General features: G+C 34.0%; 2 protein-coding genes across 3 annotated transcripts in view; both read left to right on the forward strand.

Annotated features, from left to right (window-relative positions):
* LOC123685768 (aspartyl/asparaginyl beta-hydroxylase) overlaps positions 1–22,391 on the forward strand; it is a 60,705-nt gene extending 38,314 nt beyond the window's left edge. Inside the window, exons 2-14 of one of the 2 annotated variants that reach the window (XM_045625638.1) lie at positions 14,138–14,335; positions 15,526–15,708; positions 15,770–16,656; positions 16,725–16,812; positions 16,990–17,064; positions 17,549–17,680; positions 17,761–18,141; positions 18,587–18,732; positions 19,611–19,845; positions 19,930–20,035; positions 21,375–21,609; positions 21,660–22,147; positions 22,207–22,391. In XM_045625638.1, coding sequence (XP_045481594.1) covers positions 14,284–14,335; positions 15,526–15,708; positions 15,770–16,656; positions 16,725–16,812; positions 16,990–17,064; positions 17,549–17,680; positions 17,761–18,141; positions 18,587–18,732; positions 19,611–19,845; positions 19,930–20,035; positions 21,375–21,609; positions 21,660–22,147; positions 22,207–22,357 — 3,159 coding nt within the window. In that variant the 5' untranslated portion in view covers positions 14,138–14,283 and the 3' untranslated portion in view covers positions 22,358–22,391. The remainder of the gene's footprint in view (positions 1–14,137; positions 14,336–15,525; positions 15,709–15,769; positions 16,657–16,724; positions 16,813–16,989; positions 17,065–17,548; positions 17,681–17,760; positions 18,142–18,586; positions 18,733–19,610; positions 19,846–19,929; positions 20,036–21,374; positions 21,610–21,659; positions 22,148–22,206) is intronic. The other variant, XM_045625639.1, reaches the window with a different exon arrangement.
* Positions 738–2,504, forward strand: LOC123686113. The gene has a single exon (XM_045626095.1). The coding sequence runs from the start codon at positions 738–740 to the stop codon at positions 2,502–2,504; it is 1,767 nt and encodes a 588-aa protein (XP_045482051.1).
* Positions 22,392–22,658: the final 267 nt, after the last annotated feature.

Below are 22,658 nucleotides of genomic sequence, written 5' to 3' on the forward strand. Positions count from 1 at the left end.
CATGCAACTTTTAATGGGGTCATGTTAGGCTGGTTAGGTCCCTCTTTAGCTGACCTACCTCCGGTGTCACTGTGACGTGCCACTTATGGGACACCCTGTATAAAAAAAATTCTCTCTATGTTAAATGACTCTTTCCCTTGATATTAATTTGATTTATAATGCCTGATCTTTTCTTCGCAAAAGGGGAAACAGGCACAGTACTCGGCTGGTTATTTCTGATATCTGAACTTGAATATGTCGAACTAGCACTCGGCACACAATGAATTGAATTATTCCAATCTGAAAGCATTGCATAATCTGGAAAATCTGGCATTATATTATATCAGTTCCAAACCCTGCCCCTGCATTCGCCAGCATCAAGATTTCAAACGACTGTACGCAGTCGTTAGTTTTCTCTTTATTTATCTATAGTCGAGACCTAGTTCTTTCAGTAGCTTCCTACTTTTCGCTGTGAAGTGTATGGTTCTTTTTATCAAGAATAAAGTCTAGGTCCCTGTTGTTCCATCAGACTCACCGCGCCCGAAGTTGTCGTTGGTTTGAAGGTAGGTATACATTTTTTTTCAATTCGAACTATTTATGGTTCTTCATGTTATCAATATATAAGAAAATAACCTGAAATTACCTTGAAGCCAGTAACCTTTGCTGTCCTATGCCGCTCAGGCTCACCGTGTCCGAACATGTTTTCAAATATACTAAATGAGCTTTCTCTTCACTTCTGTTGCAGATTTCAGCCAGATATGGAACGCAAAAATTATAATCCGAATAACACGAATTACTTTCAAGAACTCTCGAAATTTTTGGAGGATGATTCAAATGACCCTGCAGATCATGAAGATTTGGGTGAAGAGAGTGAAGTCGAGGAAGTGGATCAACATGAAGACGATCAATCATCCGAACAAGATGGTGAGAGTCAATCATCAGATGAAGACGCTTTGCCTCTTACCGAAATTGGATTTTATATGGGACGAGATAACGAGACCAAATGGAATAAAAAGCCACCATCAGAAAAACGGCATACACCATCTCAAAATAAAATGGTTCCTGGTACGAAAGGAAATGCACGCAACGCTAAAACTGTTTTGGATTGTTGGAAAAATTTATTCACTGACGAAATCATTGATATTATCGTCAAATACACAAACCAATATATAGACACCATCCAGCATGAATTTTCAAGGGGGAGTGATGTAAGACATACTGACGTGGTTGAAATACATGCTTTTATTGGCTTATTATATCTAGCAGGAGTTTATAAATCTAGTCGTCAATGTCTGGAAGAACTCTGGGGACAGGAAGGTGACGGTATTGAAAAATTTTCTCTAGTTATGAGTATGAAACGTTTCAAGTTCCTAATTCGTTCCTTGCGTTTTGATGATCGAACTACAAGAGACCAACGAAAAACATTGGACCGCCTTGCTCCCATTCGTGAAATTTTTGACAAGTTTATCATGAATTGTCAGAACTCTTATGTTCCTACTGAAAATGTCACCATTGGTGAGATGCTTCTTGGCTTCAGTGGCAGATGCCCATTTCGACAATGTATTCCATCGAAACCAAACAAATATGGGATCAAAATTTTCGCTCTTGTCGATGTAAAAATGTTGTATACATTCAACATGGAAATATATGCTGGAACACAGCCGGAGGGTCCTTTCCATGTTAGTAACAAACACGTTGATGTCGTGAAAAGAATAGCAGCTCCTTTATTTGGATCAGGTCGTAATATAACTGCTGACAACTGGTTCACTGATTTCAACCTCATCCATGAATTGAAAACAAGAAAATTGTCATATGTAGGCGCAGTCAGCAAAAATATGAGGCAGATACCCAACTCTTTCGTTAATTTGAAGGAAAGAACACAAAACAGCAGTTTATTTGGTTTCAATAACGGGACGACTTTAGTTTCATATGTCCAGAGGAAAGGGGAAAATACTATTCTTGCTTCTTCCCTTCATTTTGACGACGCCATTGATCTCAGTTCAGGAGATAAAAAAAAACCGGAGATATTTACTTTCTACAACTCCACTAAAAATTGTGTGAACACATTAGACCAAATGTGCGCCAATTACAGCGTACACCGTAATATAAACCAGTGGCCGATGGTAATATTTTTTGCCATGCTGAATGTAGGGGGCATTAATTCTCAAGTAATTCATCTTTGTAATCAATCAGAGCCACTGAGACGAAAAAGATTACTGAAACAGTTGAGTCATGAACTGGCTATTCCGCACATGAAGCGAAGAAGTCAAATGTCTGGACTACACTCTAGTTTGCAAGTTCGGTTGAAGAGATTTTTCCCAAGAGATGACCGTGAAAACTCACAAACACCTCCCAATAAAAGAAGAAAATGTAGCACATGTAGTTCAGAGGAGGGTAGAAGGACATTAACGAACTATGCATGTAGAAAATGCAATAATGGAGTCTGCCTGACACACGCAAACATGTTCTGTAATGCTTGCTTCTCAGAGTGCCATATATTATCTTCAAATGAAGATTCTGACTGAATATATAATTATATACTGGGTGTTTCAAGTTCGACTGCCTATTAGACATTTCTGGAGAATTGGAATCTGAAAATTCGGAATATGACATTGTTCATGGTGCCCCATTCAGCTTAAATATTTTCGAAGCTCCGGCACTTCCTGTTATACAAGAAATAAAAAAATTTTTCGAAAAGAACTTTTTTTTCATGTCTCAGATATTCCATTCTTAATTACTCCTTCCTGAAATTATTGCGTTAGTCCTTATAGTTTTCACAATATTAATGAAACTATGAGGACTAAGGCAATAATTTCAGCAAAGAGTAATTGAGAATGGAAATCTTGATAATATCTAAGACATAAAATGAAAAAAAAAATTTTTTTTGAAAAATTTTTTTCTAATTCTTGTATAACCGGAAGTGCCGAAACTTCGAAAATATTTTAGCTGTCTAGGGCATCATGAACAATGTCATATTCCGAATTTTCAGATTTCAAATCGGCCTCGTTCTCCAGAAACGTCTAATAGGCCGTCGAACTTGAAACACCCTGTATAATTTGAAAATAAACTATCTATCTATCTTGATTAGTATTTCCGTACAGCCGCCCTATAACGTGACAAAAACAATAGACACCCAACATATCAGCATATTCTTGATTCGAAAATTTCTGAGGCATTATTACGATGGGTCTCAATATCAAGAAGAAACCACAAAACTTTAAAAAAAAAATTCTGTACCAGTTGTAGTTGTCAAATTTCATGTCATAGATGTTGTTGTAGCCTACTCGAATAAACTCTAGAAGGATAATAATAATTTCTCAAAATGTTATTATTTAATGAAAAATGGTTGTCAGAATTTGTAAGAATATCAATATATACATGTGATTGTATGTATTCAATCAGTGGAACAAGAAATTTTTCTCATTCTCAATGTACGATTTTTTTCTGAGAAGTTGTGAAATTGTGAAATGAAATTTCACTATTGAACTAAATTTTTGGCCGAAATTTTCGATGAGTTAAATGACGTAAGGAATACTGAAATCTACTGATCTCTATTGAAAAATTTCTGCTGTTTCTGAATATTTCCAATACTCCACTATACAGGGTATTGAATCTCAGCTTGTGAAAAGTCCCATATTTTTCTAATACGGACCTGAGTTTGTTGATCAATTTAAAGATGAATCAATGGACCTACGTCCCAAATATCAATCGAATTCAAAAGGCGGGTAATATGGAATTTTCCATATAGAAAGAAAATCTGGGACTGAAATAATAAATTTGATAACGAATGAGCTCATGTTTTTTTGAAAAAAAAAATTTCTATGAGTGAAAGCAGGAAAATCTGTAAGGGATGGGCTCACGAAGCATGCACTAGTAAAGAAAAAGATACTTTTGTGAATGATTTTTGTGATTCGTAGATATTATTGGGTTAATTTTATTTTTTGATAACAATTACATTATAGCAAAACAATTTGATTGTACTTTTTGCTTCATTCCATATTTTCCATAAGGTTCATTTGACCATTTCTCATTACCCTCTCTTTTGACTGGACATCTGAAATCATCAAATATAATTTCATCTCAAATTTGATATTTGATATTGTTTAGATATATATTTCATTGACCAGATATTGGAGTCCCAAACACATTACTTTCCATATTATTACACCACAAGAGATTGGTATTCCATATATGCCGACTTTATTCTATAATTTCTGAAATACAGAAAAATTTTAAATTTCAATAAAACTTCATTTATTCCAAAATAGACAAATTTGAATACAGAATGTCTTCCGTCCATGATTTGGTGTATATATTATGGAATTCATTGAAAGGAGGAAAGTACAATATTTCAGCCTGCTTGTAGTATTTTTATATGCTTTTTCGTTTTGTACAGAAACTAAGGTGGAGAGTGTTAACGTTAATCTTTGTTTTCCGGTCATAGACCGGAAAGATTTGACTTCAGTTTTGTGTTCAGAAGACTGAAATAGGTATATTGAAGCCAAATACACATACATGAGAAATTCCGGTAAAAAGATTGCATTATTGTGAATCTGAGCAAACGCGACTTCTATCAAGCATGCTGATATACAGGGTGTTTGATAAAGATGTGTCAAAAATGCAGGAGATGATTCCGTGATTAAAATTGAGATCTGTTGTCACCACTTCGAATTCACCTCCCTTTCAAAGTTATAGCCCTTCAAAGATACGACTTGATTCTTACGTTTTAATGTATTCCTTGATTATGTTGAATTGGATGATCACGAAATTCTAAATATGGACAACACTGATAAAGATCTGTGTTTCAGCCTGTTAATAATTGGTTTCGTCAATTCTTCGGGGTGCAAATTGACCCTTTCCACATTTTCATCCGAATTTTTATTGCATTTAGGTGAGGGACGAAAATTGTTTTCGAAATTACCATTACATCTTGATGAAAAATGTCTCCTGAATTTTTCTCTCATAGCTGGTAATTTTCGGGTGAAAAATATTTGATGAGCATAAAAAATAAATAATATCTTCAGTTTCATACAAATAATACTTGAGTTAATAAGTGGCATATTTTTGAGAATCAACCTATATTTTGCGATAAAAGAGAAAATATTAAGCCAATGTGGCAAACTTGCAGTGGTTTTTCACTGTAAAAAGAACTTTATTAGACCCAGTTATATGACCACTAATTACCTCTAATATTCTATTAATTTGCAACACTCTCAAAACGTATCGTCCAATCAATAACTGAAGATTCTAATTCGTCCGTCGTTTATGCAACCACCTTTCGCATCGATACGAAAGGTAATCAATGAAAAGAGTCGATTTCACGGAATTAACGAAATAGTGTCATTTCGAGCGGGTGATTAGCAATACGAGGGATAGGTAAAGGGGGTGTACATCCCCTGCAATAGAGGGGGAGAAGCGGGCCGTGGGAAGTGCTCTAGTACGCTCGTCACACCGCAGGCCACGCGTAGGCCTATGGGACCATTTATTCCATTCGGGGATTTACAAACAAAACAATATCCCTTTTATGCAAGTGTAACAAAACCTTGAAACGTGGCAAGGTCTTGAGACGTCCGATTTTGCCCCTCTCACCCTTTTTTTTTTCTCACAATGCCAGGGTGAGACGTGTGGCGTTCGTATGACTTTGACCTGTTCCAACGAAATTCGGGGTGTAACGATATGTGTCGAAGTTACCCCCTGAATTTTCATCGATTTTTTTTTTATTCATGATTACATTGGTGAAAGTTTGGAATTTTTCGAGGAGGGTCAATTTCAGGATGTTTTGGAATGTATAGAATCCAAAAAATTAATTAAATGCTTCTGAGATATTTCTTACGGAATTTTGTGTTGAGTATCATCCGAACCTATATACAGTTCTGTGGTTCCGCAATAGGCGGATAAATGTGCTTTTCTCGAATGTTATGAATATATTTCTTATTTTCAGCTTCAAGGGTTATAGATTCACAAACTTGAAAGGTCAACGCGATATAGAAACCAATAATTTTCAGATCCGCGATTTTTCCAGACAAATCATATACATTTTGTTTTCATTTGAATTCTTACTGCCCCCCCCGGCTTCGCACGTTCTATCAGCCAACCCAAAATACATCCTTCGAAATGTCGAATAAAACTCTACTGATTTTTCGCTCAGTCGGAGGAAAGTCCTTTTTTTATTTTTCCTAAAAAATTTTGTTGTATAAACCTTCTCATGACTGTAATGAACACAACATTAAAAGAATTATCCAATTTGGTGCAGCCGTTTGAATGTGATGTCCTTACATAATATACATAGATCCTCTTTTATATACAGGGTGATTCGCCGCGATGGCCTATCAGACGTTTATGGAAAACTTATTATAATTTTTTTTGCTGAAAATTTGCATGTTGGTCCGATGTTTTCATAACTAAATTTGACATTTCATGAATTTTAATTAATTATGCGTTGGGTTTGTTGATAAATTCAAAAGCCCATTAAAATTTTCAATTACGAATAATTGTTTATAATTCATGAAATGTCAAACATCGAATTTTAGTTTCTTTCTGTGTTTTGCGGAAGTCACAGACTACTCCACACAGTTATAAATTGCGGGTTTTCCTCATTTAAAGTTTTTCCTTGATAACTCTCAAATTATTAATCTCAGGTATAGGGTTTGCTTAAGTAACCTCCTCTTTTTATACGTAGAATTGACAGAAATAATGAAAAAATATAGGTTCTAACTTGAAAATCAAGTGTTTTGACGAATTTGAGTTTTCCAAGTTCATGATCTTCTGATAAGCACCCTGAACATTCTTGGTTCAAACCGCAAACAGTTTTTTCTGAAAAAACTTCTTCATAAATATTTGAAAAATGTGAGTCCTTGTCGCCACCATTTTTTTATAAGAATCGCTCAGAATGTGGAGATGAATAAATGAAATTGTAAATAAAGGTTGCCTTATTGTTCCACCAATTATAATTAATTTATGTTATTGACATATATGCTTCGGATTTCAACCCATTTTCAAAACTCAAACATATACGAAAACATAAATTAAAATTGTGAGATAAAAAGCCAAGTGTATTTTCCTTATTTATCTGAATGATTTAAGATGTTTCACCAAGTGATTTGCGAGAAATCAATATCTTTCATCCAATATTAATTAAAGCCGCTTGTTTCAAGTGTCGAATGAGTTTGCCGTAAAGATTCTTCTATTCCATCAGGAATACTTTTGTTGTGAATCCAATCTCAATAAATCTTTACACATACATGCACCACAAGGTTTGTCTAGCCATCCCTATCTCAACAGCATGTGGGAAACTTTAGCCGTAGGGTCCAACACGCGTCAGTATATACCTAAGTATGAATCTATTCACTGAATTAACAAAGGAGGGTGCAATTTTCCTAAGGAATAAATAAGCAGCGGACCCACATTTCTGATTTACAACAATTGCTAATTATTTGAGCAGATTACGAATTTTTCGCAAACGTTTTTTTCGTTTACTAAAAACCTATAAAAGCAGTGACGTGCAGTCGCTATTGTCTGCTTGTTCAAATTCGTATTCATTTAATTTTTTCACGAAATATGTGTATATTTTTGGAACCATGAAACTCAATTTGTATGTTAACGAACTCAAGTCAAATAGTCAATTGCAATTTCCCTGGAACAAACACTCCAAAAGGTGTGCGAAAAAGTTTACCACAAATCCTATTTTATACAGGGTGTCCCGGGACGAATGCGACAAACGGATACCATGCATTGAGGTCAACATAGGGGACTCGTATCAAGAGGTTTCAATCGCCTGAGTGCCTTCGTTTGGGATATACAGGGTGATGTTCATCTTAAGAGTGAAATTTCACAGTTCAATAACTCTTTAACTAATCGGCCAAATAATTTCAAATTTTCAAGTTTTGTCACCCTTTACTATCGCCTTCAATATTTCTGGAATCGAGTAAATAAGATCCGGACTAGGAACATTTTAGACTTTCGTATTTTCGTGAATAGTGAATCACCCTGTGCGTTAATATCAGGTTTTTTTTGTTTTCGTATCCACAAAGAATTAATTCATAATCAAAATCCTAAAACTCTGCTTGGCACCGTCATAGAACATTCCCTTACGAAGGAAATTTCATAGTCCAAAAAATCTTGAATATATCGGTAGAATTATTTCAACAATTGCAGTTTTTTTCACCCTTTACGAATACTTTCCATCAATTTTTCTGAAATCAAATAAATCAGACCGAAAAATTCCAGCCTTTTTCTATTTTCATTAAAATTGGATCACCCTGTATGTGAACAATAAGATTTTCTTCGTTTTCGTAACCACAAGAAAATATTTCATATTAAAACTTCTGAATCTCCTGCTTGGCACCAGGATGACCAATAAACATTCTCTTATGACTGAAATTTTGCGGTTCGCCATTCGCTAGGAATGGAATCAATAATTCCCGTTATTTTCACATATCAGGATAATCCGAGGACTAAGTCAAAATCAGATTACTAAAAATTCAGATTCTCGATAAATGAAAATACAAAAGTCCAAAATTTTCCTAGTCTGGATCTTATTTACTCGATTTCAGAAATATTCAAGGAAGGCGATAGTAAAGGGTGACAAAACATCAAAATTTGAAATTAGTCGGTGGATTAATTGAAGAATTTGAACTAAAAAAATGTCACTTTTGAGGGAATGTTTATTGATCACCCTGTATGACCGTGCCAAACAGAAATTTAGAATTTTATTATGAATTAATTCTTCGTGGTTAGGAAAACGGAAGAAAAACAAAATGAAACGTACCGGGTGATCTAATATTCACGAAAATAAAAAATGTCTGAAGTTTTCCTAGTCCGGATCGGATTTATTCGATTTCGGTAATATTGAAGGAATGCGATAGTAAAGGGGCGACAAAACTTCAAAATTTGAAATAATTCGGTCGATAAGTTAAGGAGTTATCGCACTGTAAAATTTCACTCATGAGATGAACATCACTCTGTATATCCCAAAAGAAGGCACTCAGGCGATTGAAACCTCTTGATACGAGTCCTCCATGATGACCTTCATTCATGGTATACGTTTGTCGCATTCTTCCCGGGGCACCCTGTATAATGTCAGGGTTCTATATACAGGGTGGCCATTTGAAAACGAAACAGACGAGATTACAGACGAAATAAAGTTTTTCGATAGAAATGCTCGGACAGGTCGATTTCTGTTTCGAGGGGGACAACTTAAGATGTAGGTTACGGACGCATAGCGCTTCAACCCTTGCTACTACAACCCTCACCCCCAAATTTTGAATAGGGAAGATGGGGTGAGTGATACCTCATTTGAAAGGTATTTTTATACTGATTTCAGCACAGTAATTGTTTTTTCATTTTATGCATTAGTTCTCGAAATATTCTCAACTAAGTATTTGAAAATGAAGTGGTGTTTTCATGGCACTTGTAGTGTTTTGTGAAAAATCGACATTTTGAGCTTCAAATCAACCATGACTGTGGCTTCCTTCCTAACTAACTAACGCATGAATATTTCGAGAACTAATGCATAAAATGAAAAAACAATTACTGTGCTGAAATCAGTATAAAAATACCTTCAAATTGAGGTATCACTCACCTCATCTTCCCTATTCAAAAATTGGGGGTGGGGGTTGTAGCAGCAAGGGTTGAAGCGCTATGCGTCCGTAACCTACATCTTAAGTTGTCCCCCTCGAAACAGAAATCGACCTGTCCGAGCATTTCTATCGAAAAACTTTATTTCGTCTGTAATCTCGTCTGTTTCGTTTTCAAATGGCCACCCTGTATATTTTTTCCTTATTGTTTCAAATATTCAAGGAGGAAAATAATAAACTTTATGTAGAATTTGTTGCAGTTTCGGCCATTAATGTTTCCTCGAACAAAACCTGCAAAATTAGTAGTGGCTTCAGTTTTTTCACACCAATGATATATGAAAAAAAATTTCAACCCAACGAAGGAACGGAAGATCCTTCATTCAATGCATAGCGGTAGTTTTATTTCAAATTCACTTCCTCCTTCACTAAAATAGCTATTGAAAGAAGTTCGATGAAAAATAATCGCAATCTGCTCTACTCATATATCAATAAAACATAATACAGGAAGAGGAAACGGTTAGCGAAAGTAACTGTTCAAACAAGCAGGGGATGACGGAACAGTTAGCTGAAACGGGATTTCACTTTTCAAACAACCAGGTAACTTTTTTTGGATAGCGGCAAAAAAGGTTTATAATAAACCTCTTCAAATCAACACATGCTGTAGTGGGTGGATGTGTTAAGAAGATACCGTTCAATATAGATGTTTCTATAAGGCCAGATGATAAATCTCATTCAAGAACTCCCACAATTGTTCTTTTTTTTCATGAAAGGATTGAAAGGACGATAACAAGGAAAGAATTCTTCAGTTTGGAGCGATAAGTTCTTTATTTTCACTACGGCAATACATACTTTTAGTATATCAATTTTTAAATAATAAATCTAATAATATGTCAGGCAGTAGGTATAAAAGATTACGAATTTCCAGTTATTCCTTTAATTTTGAAATATTAACCATATAAATATGATTGGAAATATAGGTATTAATAAATATCCATTCGTTATGATATGGTTTTATATGGGTTCATAGGTTCAATAAAAGATACATTCAAGTCAAACTAGTTCGATTCTACTCACAAACTTGACTTGACTTGAAAATCAAACTTTTCATCTAAAAAAATGTTGCATTGACTTGATTTCTGTATCTTTAGGTTTGGCTTGAAATCAAACTTTTTCAAACAGTTTGAAGTTTGAATATCTCATTACGCAACGTGTCTGAACCTGTACTCTGCCATTTTGCATATTAGGTTCATATTTCATGTTTTGTGCTTTGTGTCTGAACTCGAAATGTCTGAAACTAAACTTTTATCATGCAGCTCGGAATACGTATCAGAACAAAGTGAAACTGATTTTGAAGATCCCCGCCATGTAAAAACTATGAGAAAAAATCTGTAGACGAGGCAAAATTAATCGACAAGAAAAAGAAGTATACAGATTTTTTTTTATGTTGCCGCAGGCGATTCCAAAACAATGAAAATTGCAAATTATGTAAAAATGAAGAACAACGGTATATAATGTCAATAATGAAACTTGTTATTTAACGACATTTTGTTGAGAGCCACAACAAATTGTATGAGGAAGAATTTTCGCAGGAAGCAACACTTTCTGGATCAAGTAGTATTTGTGTTAGTAACAACATGAAACGTTGTTTTAAATAAATGTAGGTTATTTTCGGACCTACTTACTATATTTATCATAAATCTTTCACCCATTCAAGGCATATCTACGAAATAAATTATTTTTCAAACTAGTCTGTCGAACCGTTTGAATTTTCAAAAAAAAAGTTTGACTCAATTTCAAGTCAGAATCAAGTCAATCTCAAACATTCAAGTCAAACTTGTGCATCTCTAGGTTTAACCTCATCCCTTCTTAGAGTTGAAACAAATAAATATCCCATTGAAACATTCGAAACTTTTAAATTTATAACTAAAAACTACCGATTCGCCCGATTCAGTGATGAAAAATATTACATTCAGTATTCTTGAAGCAATGTATGAAGTTTTCGAGCTTTAATTTGATCACATGATTATTTGCCTTCCAATTTCATAGATCGTGCAGTGCCGGGCTAGGAGGATCAATGCAATATTATAGCAACAAATTTGGTTACCGAATATCATTCGAATAGCGGATGAAAGCTCTTTCAATTCGATTCTATATCTACTTCCCAAAACGAAAAGGAAAAATTTTGGAAGCGGTTTCATTTTCTCTACCGATTCGAAAGGTTTATTGGAAGTAATGCCCTCTATGTTATTTTGAACTGTATTCAGATTATATCATACTATTGCAGCTCCCCCTAAAAAATTGGAGAGTAAATATAGTGGCTCCATCTCTCTCCAACATCATCAGGTGGTATGAACGGAACTGTATTTTCAACCAATAGTTCTACAGTTCTCTCTCACGTTGGAAAGAATGTGTCCATAAATCAATAAACATTACCGTAGGCAGCATTTTATAATCCAATAATCACAATTTCAAATGCTGGAACTTAAGTAATCAAATTTTAAAGATATTTTTTTCTGAGCCTCTGAAGAAATCCGATCAGGTGAAATTTAAAAATTTTCCGTATGTGCAAATAGGAATATCGTCAAAATGATTTTTCCGAAATTTCAGCGGTGTAGATACCTATTTCCCGTGAGAAGAAAATTAAATCATTATCATTTGGGAGGGATACGCGATCAATATGTGGATAGACGAACGTTAAATATCTACAGAGTGTACCAGCCAAATGGAATAAATTGGATTTAATATAAAAGAAAGTTTTATAATGTCGAATTCGACATTATAAAACTCCTTCGAGTTCACAAGCAAATAAGAAAACCTCTATTTGAAAAACAATAAACTTTTTTCTGTCAAAATTAATTATTCTTCTGCAACGAAATTTAGAATTTTTAATATGAATTAATTCTTTGTGGTTAGGAAAACGGAAGAAATACATAATGAAATGTACAGGGTGATCTAATATTCAGGAAAATAAAAAATATCTGAAGTTTTCCTAATCCGGATCGGATTTATTCGATTTCGGTAATATTGAAGGAATGCGATAGTACAGGGGCGAAGAAACTCCAAAATTTGAAATTATTTGGTCGATTGGTTAAAGAGTTATTGAATTGTGAAATGTCACTCTTAAGATGAACATCACCCTGTATATCCCAAACGAAGGCGTTCAGGCGATTGAAACCTCTTGATACGAGTCCTCCATGATGACCTTCATTCATGATATCCGTTTGTCGCATTCTTCCCGGGACATCCTGTATAATGTCAGGGTTCTAATATATATATTATTCCTTATTGTTCCAAATATTAACGGAGGAAAATAATAAACTTTACGTACAATTTGTTGCAGTTTCCGCCATTCATTTTCTTTCAAACAAAAAACTGCGAAATTGGTGGTGGTTTCAGTTTTTTTACACCAATGATAGGTATGTGAAAAAAAAATTCAACCCAACGAAGAAACGGAAGATCCTTCATTCAATGCATAGCGGTAAATTTATTTCAAATTCACTTCCTCCTTCTCTGAAATAGCTATTGAAAAAAGTTCGATGAAAAATAATCGCAATCTGCTCTACTCATATATCAATCATATTTTGAACTGTATTTAGATTATATAACATTATTACAGCTCCCCCTAAAAAATTGGAGAGTAAATATAGTGGCTCCATCTCTTTCCAACATCATGAGGTGGTATGAACTGAACTGTATTTTCAACCAATAGTTCTACAGTTCTCTCTCATGTTGGAAAGAATGTGTCGATAAATCAATAAACTTTACCGTAGGCAGCATTTTATAATCCATTAATTACAATTTCAAATGATGGAACTTAAGGAATCAAATTTTAAAAATAATTTTTTTTCACAGCCTCTGGAGAAATCCGATCAGGTGGAATTTATACAAATTCTATAAGTTTTTATTTCGGAAAATTTTCCTTATGTGCAAATAGAAATATCGTCAAAATGAATCATCCGAAATTTCATCGGTGTAGAAACCTATTTCCCGTGAGAAGAAAATTAAATCATTCTCATTTGGGAGAGATGCGCGATCAATTTGTGGATAGACGAACGTTAAATATCTACACAGTGTACCAGCCAAATGGAATAAATTCGATTTAATATAAAAAAAAGTTTTATTATGTCGAATTATCCTTGGAGTTCAGAGGCAAATAAGTAAACCTCTATTCGAAATAGAATGAACTTCCGATCAGGTGGAATTTATAAAAATTCTATAAGTTTTTATTTCTGAAAATTTTCGTTATGTGCAAATAGGAATATCGTCAAAATAAATTATCTGAAATTTCAGCGGTGTAGACACCTATTTTCCGTGAGAAGAAAATAAAATTTTCATTTGGGAGAGATGCGCGGTCAATATGTATATAGACGAACTCTAAATATCTACAGAGTGTATCAGCCAAATGAAATAAATTCTATTTAATATCAAAGAAAGTTTCGTAATGTCAAATCATCCTTCGAGTTCAGAAGCAAATTAGTAAACCTCTATTTGAAATAGAATAAACTTTTTCCTGTCAAAATTAATTATTCACTTCTGCACCGAAATTACCATCTCCATCTCATATCTCGTTATTTTTATTCCAGACCATCGGCTAGGACCGGCTCTTGTCGTACCTAGTTTATTTTAAAACTAATTCTTTCAGTTAGGCTTCTAAAACGGACAGAAAATTAACGGTGTAGTGACATCAAACGAATCCAGGTTTTATGTTAGCGGAATATCATCTGGAATAATGTCCGGCGATGTCCAGCCCAGGAAGAGGAAGGACAAGAAACGCAAAAGAGGTAAGGACAACACGAATTTCCCCAAAAGTTTCGCCAAAGTTATTTTTAATCGCGATCCCCACGTGTCTACTTGTTGAACCTTTTTTTTGGAAATAATTCGTTTGCGATGTATTTGGTACAATTCCAAGAGTTCTCATTGCAATGGTCAACTGAACAACAGAATTGAAAAAATATTCAAATACCTTCCTCTCAATTGTTTCTATCATATACGAAAGATAATAGAGCTTTTCAAGCTTTTAATCAAAAAAATCTCTAGAACAAGTCAATTAAGCAGACTTTGATATTCAAGACCAAATCTTGGAATTTGGAGACCTAATATTACAAAATATCTCCCAATGTGTAAAAAGTATTACATACTATTTAGAAAAAAACAAAATGAGAAAAAGGTCACCTAATCTCTTCAATATAGCCTCATTGAATACTAAAGGATAGTAATGACTTTTACCAAATATTCTTCTACATTTCAGTGATTTTTGTTCTACTTTTCGATTCAAACTCTGACGTAACTTTTTTTGAAGAGATAAACCAAGTTTCTGTGTTCTGTATATATAAAATTATGTCACAAAAAAAGACCTGGAGATCTTGCTCCAACATCAGAATAATAAAATTTCTATGTATTTTCCATCCAAATTCATTGGACATTTTTTAAATGGATTTTCAGGAATCGACTCTAATACTCGACACATATTTTCTTTTAGACGTCTTCTTAGAACTCAAAATAAAAAATTTGTCTTCTTATAACTCAAAATGAAAAATCAGTTTGAGTTTTCGAAAGAGAGAAAAGTCGGCCTGAACTAAATCGGGGTAATATGGTTGTTGGTCGATGAAATTTGTTGAGAAACATTTTCTCTATATAAAGAAACATCATCTCTTTAAAATTCATGAATTTTTTTTCGCAATCTGTTCGTCTTTTATGAATTATTTAATATTTCCAGCGCTCCATCCTAAGAATTTCATCTATATTGTAAACAGATATTCTATTATTCAGATATTTTCACGTGAACATCGCGAAACACACTAGAAAAGAAATGAGAAAATTGAACGCCGCAAACACACTGATTAACATTGTTATGATCAATATGTGTAACGACAAGAATTTCGGAAATCCTTCTGAGTGGGCTTTTCAATCGATACTTTTTTAACACAGTGAAAATGAAAAAAAAAATACAAATTAAAGTTACATTTCGCAGAAGATGAATCAGTGCCGCCAGCTTTTTACCCTAAAGACTTAACGGAAGACGTGAACATCCATGTCCACAAAGAAGAAGGTACTGGAGGTGGAATATGCGCTAAAATCGTATTCTTCATTCTCTTCTCCGCTCTAATAGTCTTAATTGGACTTATTATAACAGAACACCGTGGTCTCACTGACTGTAAGTAATCTATTGAATCCACCGCACTCGTACTTCACATAATCCCTATTCATTTTTCCAGTGGACGTTGCTGAAACAGAGTCAAGATACTCTCAAATTTTTGAAGGTTGGGTCGACAATGACAAACACGATGATCACCATACTTTAGATGACCACGATAACGAACATTTCGATGACGAAGAGGATGAGAAGAGCGATGGTCATACTCTAGACGACCACGATGATGAGCATATAGATGACGAGCCTAGTGAAGAACAAGAGCACACCTTGGATGACCATGACAATGAACATTTCGATGACGATAACCTAAGCAATCCGTTAAGTGAAGAGAACCCAGAAGAAGAGGAAGAATCTCCAGAAGAACCCCAACAGAAATATCAAAGGCATTTAGAAACTGGAAGACACAGATACCGAAGAGAAATTTCTGAAGAAGATGAAGATGATAATGTAACGGAATCGCAACAAGAGGATGAAACCGAAGAGGAAGAAGAGGTACCAGCGGATTCCGAAACGATTGAGGAAGAAGAGGAGGAAGAAGTTATTAGGTCCGAAGAAGACGAAGAAGAAGATAACGTAACAGATTCGCAGCAATATCTAGAAGATGAGGATGAAGAAGGGACGGCAGAAGATTCTGATGATAAGGAGGATACTGAAGAGATTCAGGGCGATTCGGAAAACGAGAATGAAGATCAGGTCAACAGCGAAGAAGAAGATGTTGAAAACTTACGTTCTGTTAGTTCTAAGATTGAAGAAAGCGAAGAAGAAAAAGTAGACCTCGATGATGAAGATAAAGCCAAAGATAGTCGAGATGAAGCTTCAAACCAAATTGAAAATAACGATGTCAACAGCGAAGAAGAGAAATCATCAAGAGAGGAAATTGAAGAGAAGGTTTCTGATGAACCACAGGATGATAAGGATGAAAATGAAGAAGGAGAAAAAGTGTTGGTTGTAAGTTTTCAGCATTGAAATTATGCACTAGTTTAACATATCTCTAATGGATAATATATATTTTATAGGACCAAATAATAGAAGATGCCAAAGAGGACTCCCCAAATGATATCCCAGAAACCTCCGGAGTTAGCGATAACATTGGAAAATTAAGTAGTAAGTAAATATTTATTCGATAACAATTGAAAACAGGTTTGAAAATTGGTGATTTTATGACCTTTTGCAAAAAGTGACAAAACCGAATCGACGGTATGAATTTTTCGAACGAAATTATAAATTTTCATAACTTTTGTAAATCAGGAAATGCATTATTATAATTTAAATATTTTGCAGTGATTGTTAAAGCGATAATTGGAGCAGCCATTTTGGCAGTTGGCCATTTTGTTCTGGTAAAAAAATGGAAATCTGGTTAGTACATGCATGTTGGTGTTTTGACTGCGAAAACGCAAGAAAGTCAATAATAGTATTTCAACAGACCATGAATTACAAATGAAAATTTCACAAACATGACAAAAGCAATAGACTCATCTCGAAATTTTTTTATTGAATTACGAATTACAAAAAACAAATCATGAAATACAGCTGTTCATATCAAAATTTTCAAATTCCATCAAATAATTTATTAACTGTGGTCTGACAACGCTTCAGCTTATGGTAAACTGAAACGAACATAGACGAAATGGCATTTGCTTCTAAGTATTTATTTATGTTATTAACATCCATTGCATTTCCTGATACTTTATATTCTTAGACCTTTGTGAATGTCCACTTTACAACTCTGCTTAACCTAACACCACCAAAATATCTCATCAATAACTGTTGTGATTGTGCGAAGGCTTTCAGTGTTGAACAGTAGAGGAAACTACCATACGTTAATAGCTCTGGTTTAAAGATTCGCCCGATGATGATACTAAGGCAAACCTTGAAAAAGAAGAGTTTCAAATTGATTTGTCGAGAAGAAATACTCTTATACCACCTCCACCTCTGCAAGAAATCGAGAAAGATGTGGAATATGCAAACGAAGGTATATTATACGCCTGTAAAAATTTATTATGAGCAATAATACGGCAATCTTAATTTTCTCATTGATTCTGATTGCGCTAGAATACTCCGATGAAGAAGCTGCAAGTAACGAGAATCAAGTGGTAACAGATGTTGTAAAAGCAAAATATGAGCAATTACGCTCTAGCTACTCAAGATCAATATCACCAGAAAGTGAATTGGGTGATGAACGCGGAAAAACACGAAGTGATGATGAAATCGAGAGTATCGAAGATATCGAGGAAGAAGAAGTAGAAGAGGAAGAAGAAGTTGAAGAGGAAGAGGAAGAAAGTCAGGATGAAGAAATTGAGCAGGAAATTGAGGAAGGAGAAATGGATGATGAAGAAGAGGATTATGAAGAAGAAGAATATGAAGAAGAGGATGATGATGAGCTAATGAAGAAATTAGAGGCTAAATATGGAAGTCTTAAATTGGAACCTAAAGGTAGTTTTCAAATGATCAGGGTACCTTAAAACATTTCTCTTGATTTAATTAATTTATTCATGTTTTTTTTTCAATGATTCGGTTACCTTTTTTCACTGGAGGCAAAAGGTTTAAAATCACCAGGGATTCTTATAACCAGTATACAAGGTGTGAACCGAATAAATAAAATATATATATATATATATATATATATATATATATATATATATATATATATATATATATATATATAAATAATTAAATAATTTATTTTTCGTTCAAAAATTCACATAAACTGCTTCTTAGATGTTAATTCGAGCAAGGCAAATATATAAATCGAAGCAAATATATTAGCACAGGAAATAAGACTTGAACTTTTGTTTCTATAGTGCAATATCGAAAATATGATGTATAAATACCTATACTATAGAGTATAGAACATGTTGTTTACGGTATAAGTTTTCAGGTAGAACGCATTCTATAGATCAGGAGGAGTCAGACTCAGACAGGCTATCAGATGACAATAATGACTATGAATATTCCAGCATTACAAATAAAGATGACTGGCTCATACGAAAGGATCTTGATGAAGCACAAAAAAATTTGCCTGATGTAAGTTAAATCTTGAATTAATTCAGAAACATGGACTACAAATTCACGGAATATTAAGAGTTTTTCAAATTACTTGAAGCGGAATTGACAATTTGCTAATCTGAAAAATAATATTAATTGAACTGATATAAAGTGAATTTACAAGATTTCCCTGAACGAAAAGTTCAGGGAAATCATGAATGTAAAATTCTATATCTAATGTATCCACCTGAGAATTTGCAAGAGTTAGTAGAAAATATTAACTCTTGCAAATTCTCAGGTGGATAGATTAGATATAGATTACATTCAAAACGCTCATCTATAAGTCTTGAATATCTTTAGTGGTTTGACTTTCAATTTAGCGAAAATCGGATCAATAGAAGATTGATGAAAATTGGACTAAGAGCGTTTTCACTAACAATATAGAGACGTGATCTTTGAATACTTATATTTCAATAAGAGTTAATGTCAACTTTGAGCTTTAAATATTAAAGTATTCTTCGATTGAAACATCCTCGCAAATATTCTTATGATTTTCTCTATTCTTTCTGTTGTTAGGAATGATATATCCATGACAATACCTCTATCCAATTATTTTCCTTTCCAGTTCTTTCATTCTGTATTTGATAGTTATTTTTGCTTTTTAATTCCGTAGTGTAATTAATTTTAGAATAATTAACATTAGATGGAATGTTGTTTGAATGCTTCTATGTTTATGTGTGTTCTGTTGAAACGAACGTTTTGGTACAATAATTTTTCAGATTAACCAAATGTTTCGTTTTCCGCACAATTTACCATCTTTACGAAATGCTTGGTCGATCTGACGATATTTTATTTTTTCTGCAGTGATCTTTTTATATATAACTATTTTTTATTAATTTATGTGTTTGGTGTATTAGAACTCTGCTAAAGCTCTAAAAATGTTTGAAAAAATCCTTGAGAAGTATCCTTCCTCCCCTAGAGGTTTATATGGATTAGCTCAAGCACTAGATGCCTTCGCCGAGATAAAAAGAAGCAACGAACTCCTTGAAGAAGCTGTTGCTACTTACCTCAAAATTTCTGATCTCGAAAATGTACCCGACGACTTATACAAGCATGCCATGGAGAGATGTATTGATAGGGTCAGGTTTAGAGGTTTGTATTATTGATTGAATTCTATGACAGTTATTTCCCACCTTTTAAATTTTGCGAATTCAAAACAAATCCTTTAAATTGCAGGGAAATATGGGAAAGCAGTCACTGTTCACCTGAAATTGATCAAACGGTTTCCAGATGAACCAAAGTATAGAAATCAACTAGTTGTTACATATTTGACGATAGGAAGGTTTGTACCCATTACTAGTGTTAAATACTAATTGGTCGATTGTTTGATTGGGCTTCCAAATGCTTTGTAGAACCATAGTATAAGGAAAGGATTCCTTATATTATGGTAGAACCCATAATTTACAAATCTTCTTGGTATTTAGAAAACCGTTCAAAAAGTCCCCCTTTGGAATACTAAAGATGAATACAAACAAGTACCAACGTTCAAGTCGGGAGCTGCTCTTTTTTCAGATAATTTTTTCACGAAATTTCGTACAGATTGTTCCTTCTATATATAAACTTGATTCAGTCTTCTGAACACGAGTTTGAAATGAAAACTGTAGGTCTTTAACAGAAGAACATTCAATTTTGTCTATTTCGAATAAACTCGGCCTTTCCATCGAAATTTACAGATTATTAAAATACAAAGGCTGAGTCTTCTTGCCAAAGAACCCGAAAATTCTGTCGTTGTTGTATCTTCATGCATCATTGCATTTTTTCGACTTTCCCTGCAAATAACCAACAAATTTCGAAAGAGATCATTAACTTTGTCCGAAAGATATTCTGTTGTACAGATCAACTCGATTATTTTTTCCGTGTGAAATCTAGGTACTTCAATTACTGAATAAAAACTAAATACACACAAAATGAATTTTAAAAATAGATTCTGAGGTATCGAAATATTTCCCAATTATACGATTACCACGGAATTTTGCATTAGCATTTGTTTTGTCATTTTGAAAATAAGATCTAAATTTCATATCGATCAGATTAGTACATTTTGTTTTTTTAGAAAACAAAAGTTCATTTTTTATAACTCCAGATCAATCAAAAAGATTTATTATAAGCGAACTTAATCGAGATATTCGGAGCCTGATACTACATTGAAAATTTAGAATCTCAAGCACATTTCATTAGAAAGTCATCCAATACACGATGGCTGGCCGCCCAGAATTGATTTTAACCTCGAGTAATTCTCCACGCTTGGCTTAAATTTTGGAAATTACGCAAATACGCTGCGAATCTGACACTATTAATAATAGTTTTAGATTCCGATCGATAAAATAAGTTGATTTTAATAACCTTAAAATTTCTATTTTGTATCATAAAGTGACCAACTTCGAGACCTAGTAGCAGTCAGCTGACTTCACCATGAAGGTCTCGATTCAAGTCCAAGTTAGCTCAAGAGTATTCCTTTTTAGTCTAACTCACGATACACTTACTGTGTACGTGTATCGTGGTCTAACCAAGATACTTGAATATGGGTCCATAGGAATTAATTGAACTAAAAAAAGATATTTCAAATATCCATATTTCTATGTGACTGATAATCTTTGATGTTTATTTAATTACTCTTCCAGGGTCGAACAAGCACGTTTAGTTCTCGAAGAAGTTTTACAAAAATGGCCTAATGATGGTTGTGCCTTAGTACATTATGGTTTCATATGGAAAACCACCGATAACAATTTGAAGAAAGGTGTCTATTATATGCAAAGGGGTATTGAAACAAAAGATCCCTGCGTTATAGACGGTAGATTTTATTTTCATCTAGGTGATGCCTTCTTTAGATTAGGGCATAAAGACAAAGCTCTTGAGGTAATGTATAAAAATTCGCTGTCAAAAAAATTCTGAAGGTATATTTATAGTTATATGAAGATGGTGTGAGACACAAACTTTTCTTATCCAAATACCAAAGATCACTCTATAACGTTCCTCGTCTCACTGCTAGACCATGGTGGGAAGAAGGTCAACTAATACGTTATAAATTATTATTCAACGACCTCATGAGAAACTGGCAAGTGATAAGAAATGAAGGATTGTCTGCTCTGAATGAAAATGATTATTTTGAAGATGAATCAGAAAATCTTAGAAACACAGGAGATTGGAAACAGTTTGAGTTGTTCGCTAGGGGTAGAAAGCATACCAGAAATTGCCGTAGAACACCACTCACTTGTAAAATTATAGAGAGCCATCCTGATGCAAGTGGCTGTAGAAGGGGTCAGACAAAATTTAGTGTTATGCATCCCGGAACGCACGTTTGGGCACATTGCGGTCCAACGAACTGCAGATTAAGAGTCCATTTAGGCCTCAAGGTACCCCCTCAAACTTTTATAAGGGTGGGCGATGAAATAAGGTTTGTTGAATATTTCAATTCAAGTAAAATTTTCTTATTTACGTTTACCGGTGTTTTAGAAGCTGGGAAGATGGAAAATTGTTGATTTTTGACGATAGCTTTGAGCATGAAGTCTGGCATAATGGTACAGATACGCGCCTTGTTTTAATTGTTGATGTCTGGCATCCAGAATTATCAATGACGGAGAGGGAAACACTTTCCTCACTTTGATCTTATTTATCATAAAATAAATCAGTTAATTTTTTGAGGTATCGTTTTAATCAGAGTCTTTCCCCTCTAAATCCCAACTAATATTTCAGATTATGGCGGTCTATAACGTATTTTTGTGGTCATATTCAATTACCTGTGATGTAGTCTACACACAATAATTGTATTAATTTTATGCCTATGTTATTGTTCATTCAACAATGTGATTTTTTATTGTTTTAAGTTTCCATAATAAATTTAGTTTCAATCAATTGTGGATGCATCTTGCGCATCCACCACATATCAATTCATTGCATCTAGACTG

The sequence above is a fragment of the Harmonia axyridis genome, chromosome X, assembly GCF_914767665.1.
Source record: "Harmonia axyridis chromosome X, icHarAxyr1.1, whole genome shotgun sequence".
Lineage (NCBI taxonomy): Eukaryota > Metazoa > Arthropoda > Insecta > Coleoptera > Coccinellidae > Harmonia > Harmonia axyridis.

What these genes read in the sequence shown, in the direction of transcription:
- LOC123686113 (XM_045626095.1), top strand. Translation starts at nt 738, where the DNA reads ATGGAACGCAAAAATTATAATCCGAATAACACGAATTACTTTCAAGAA.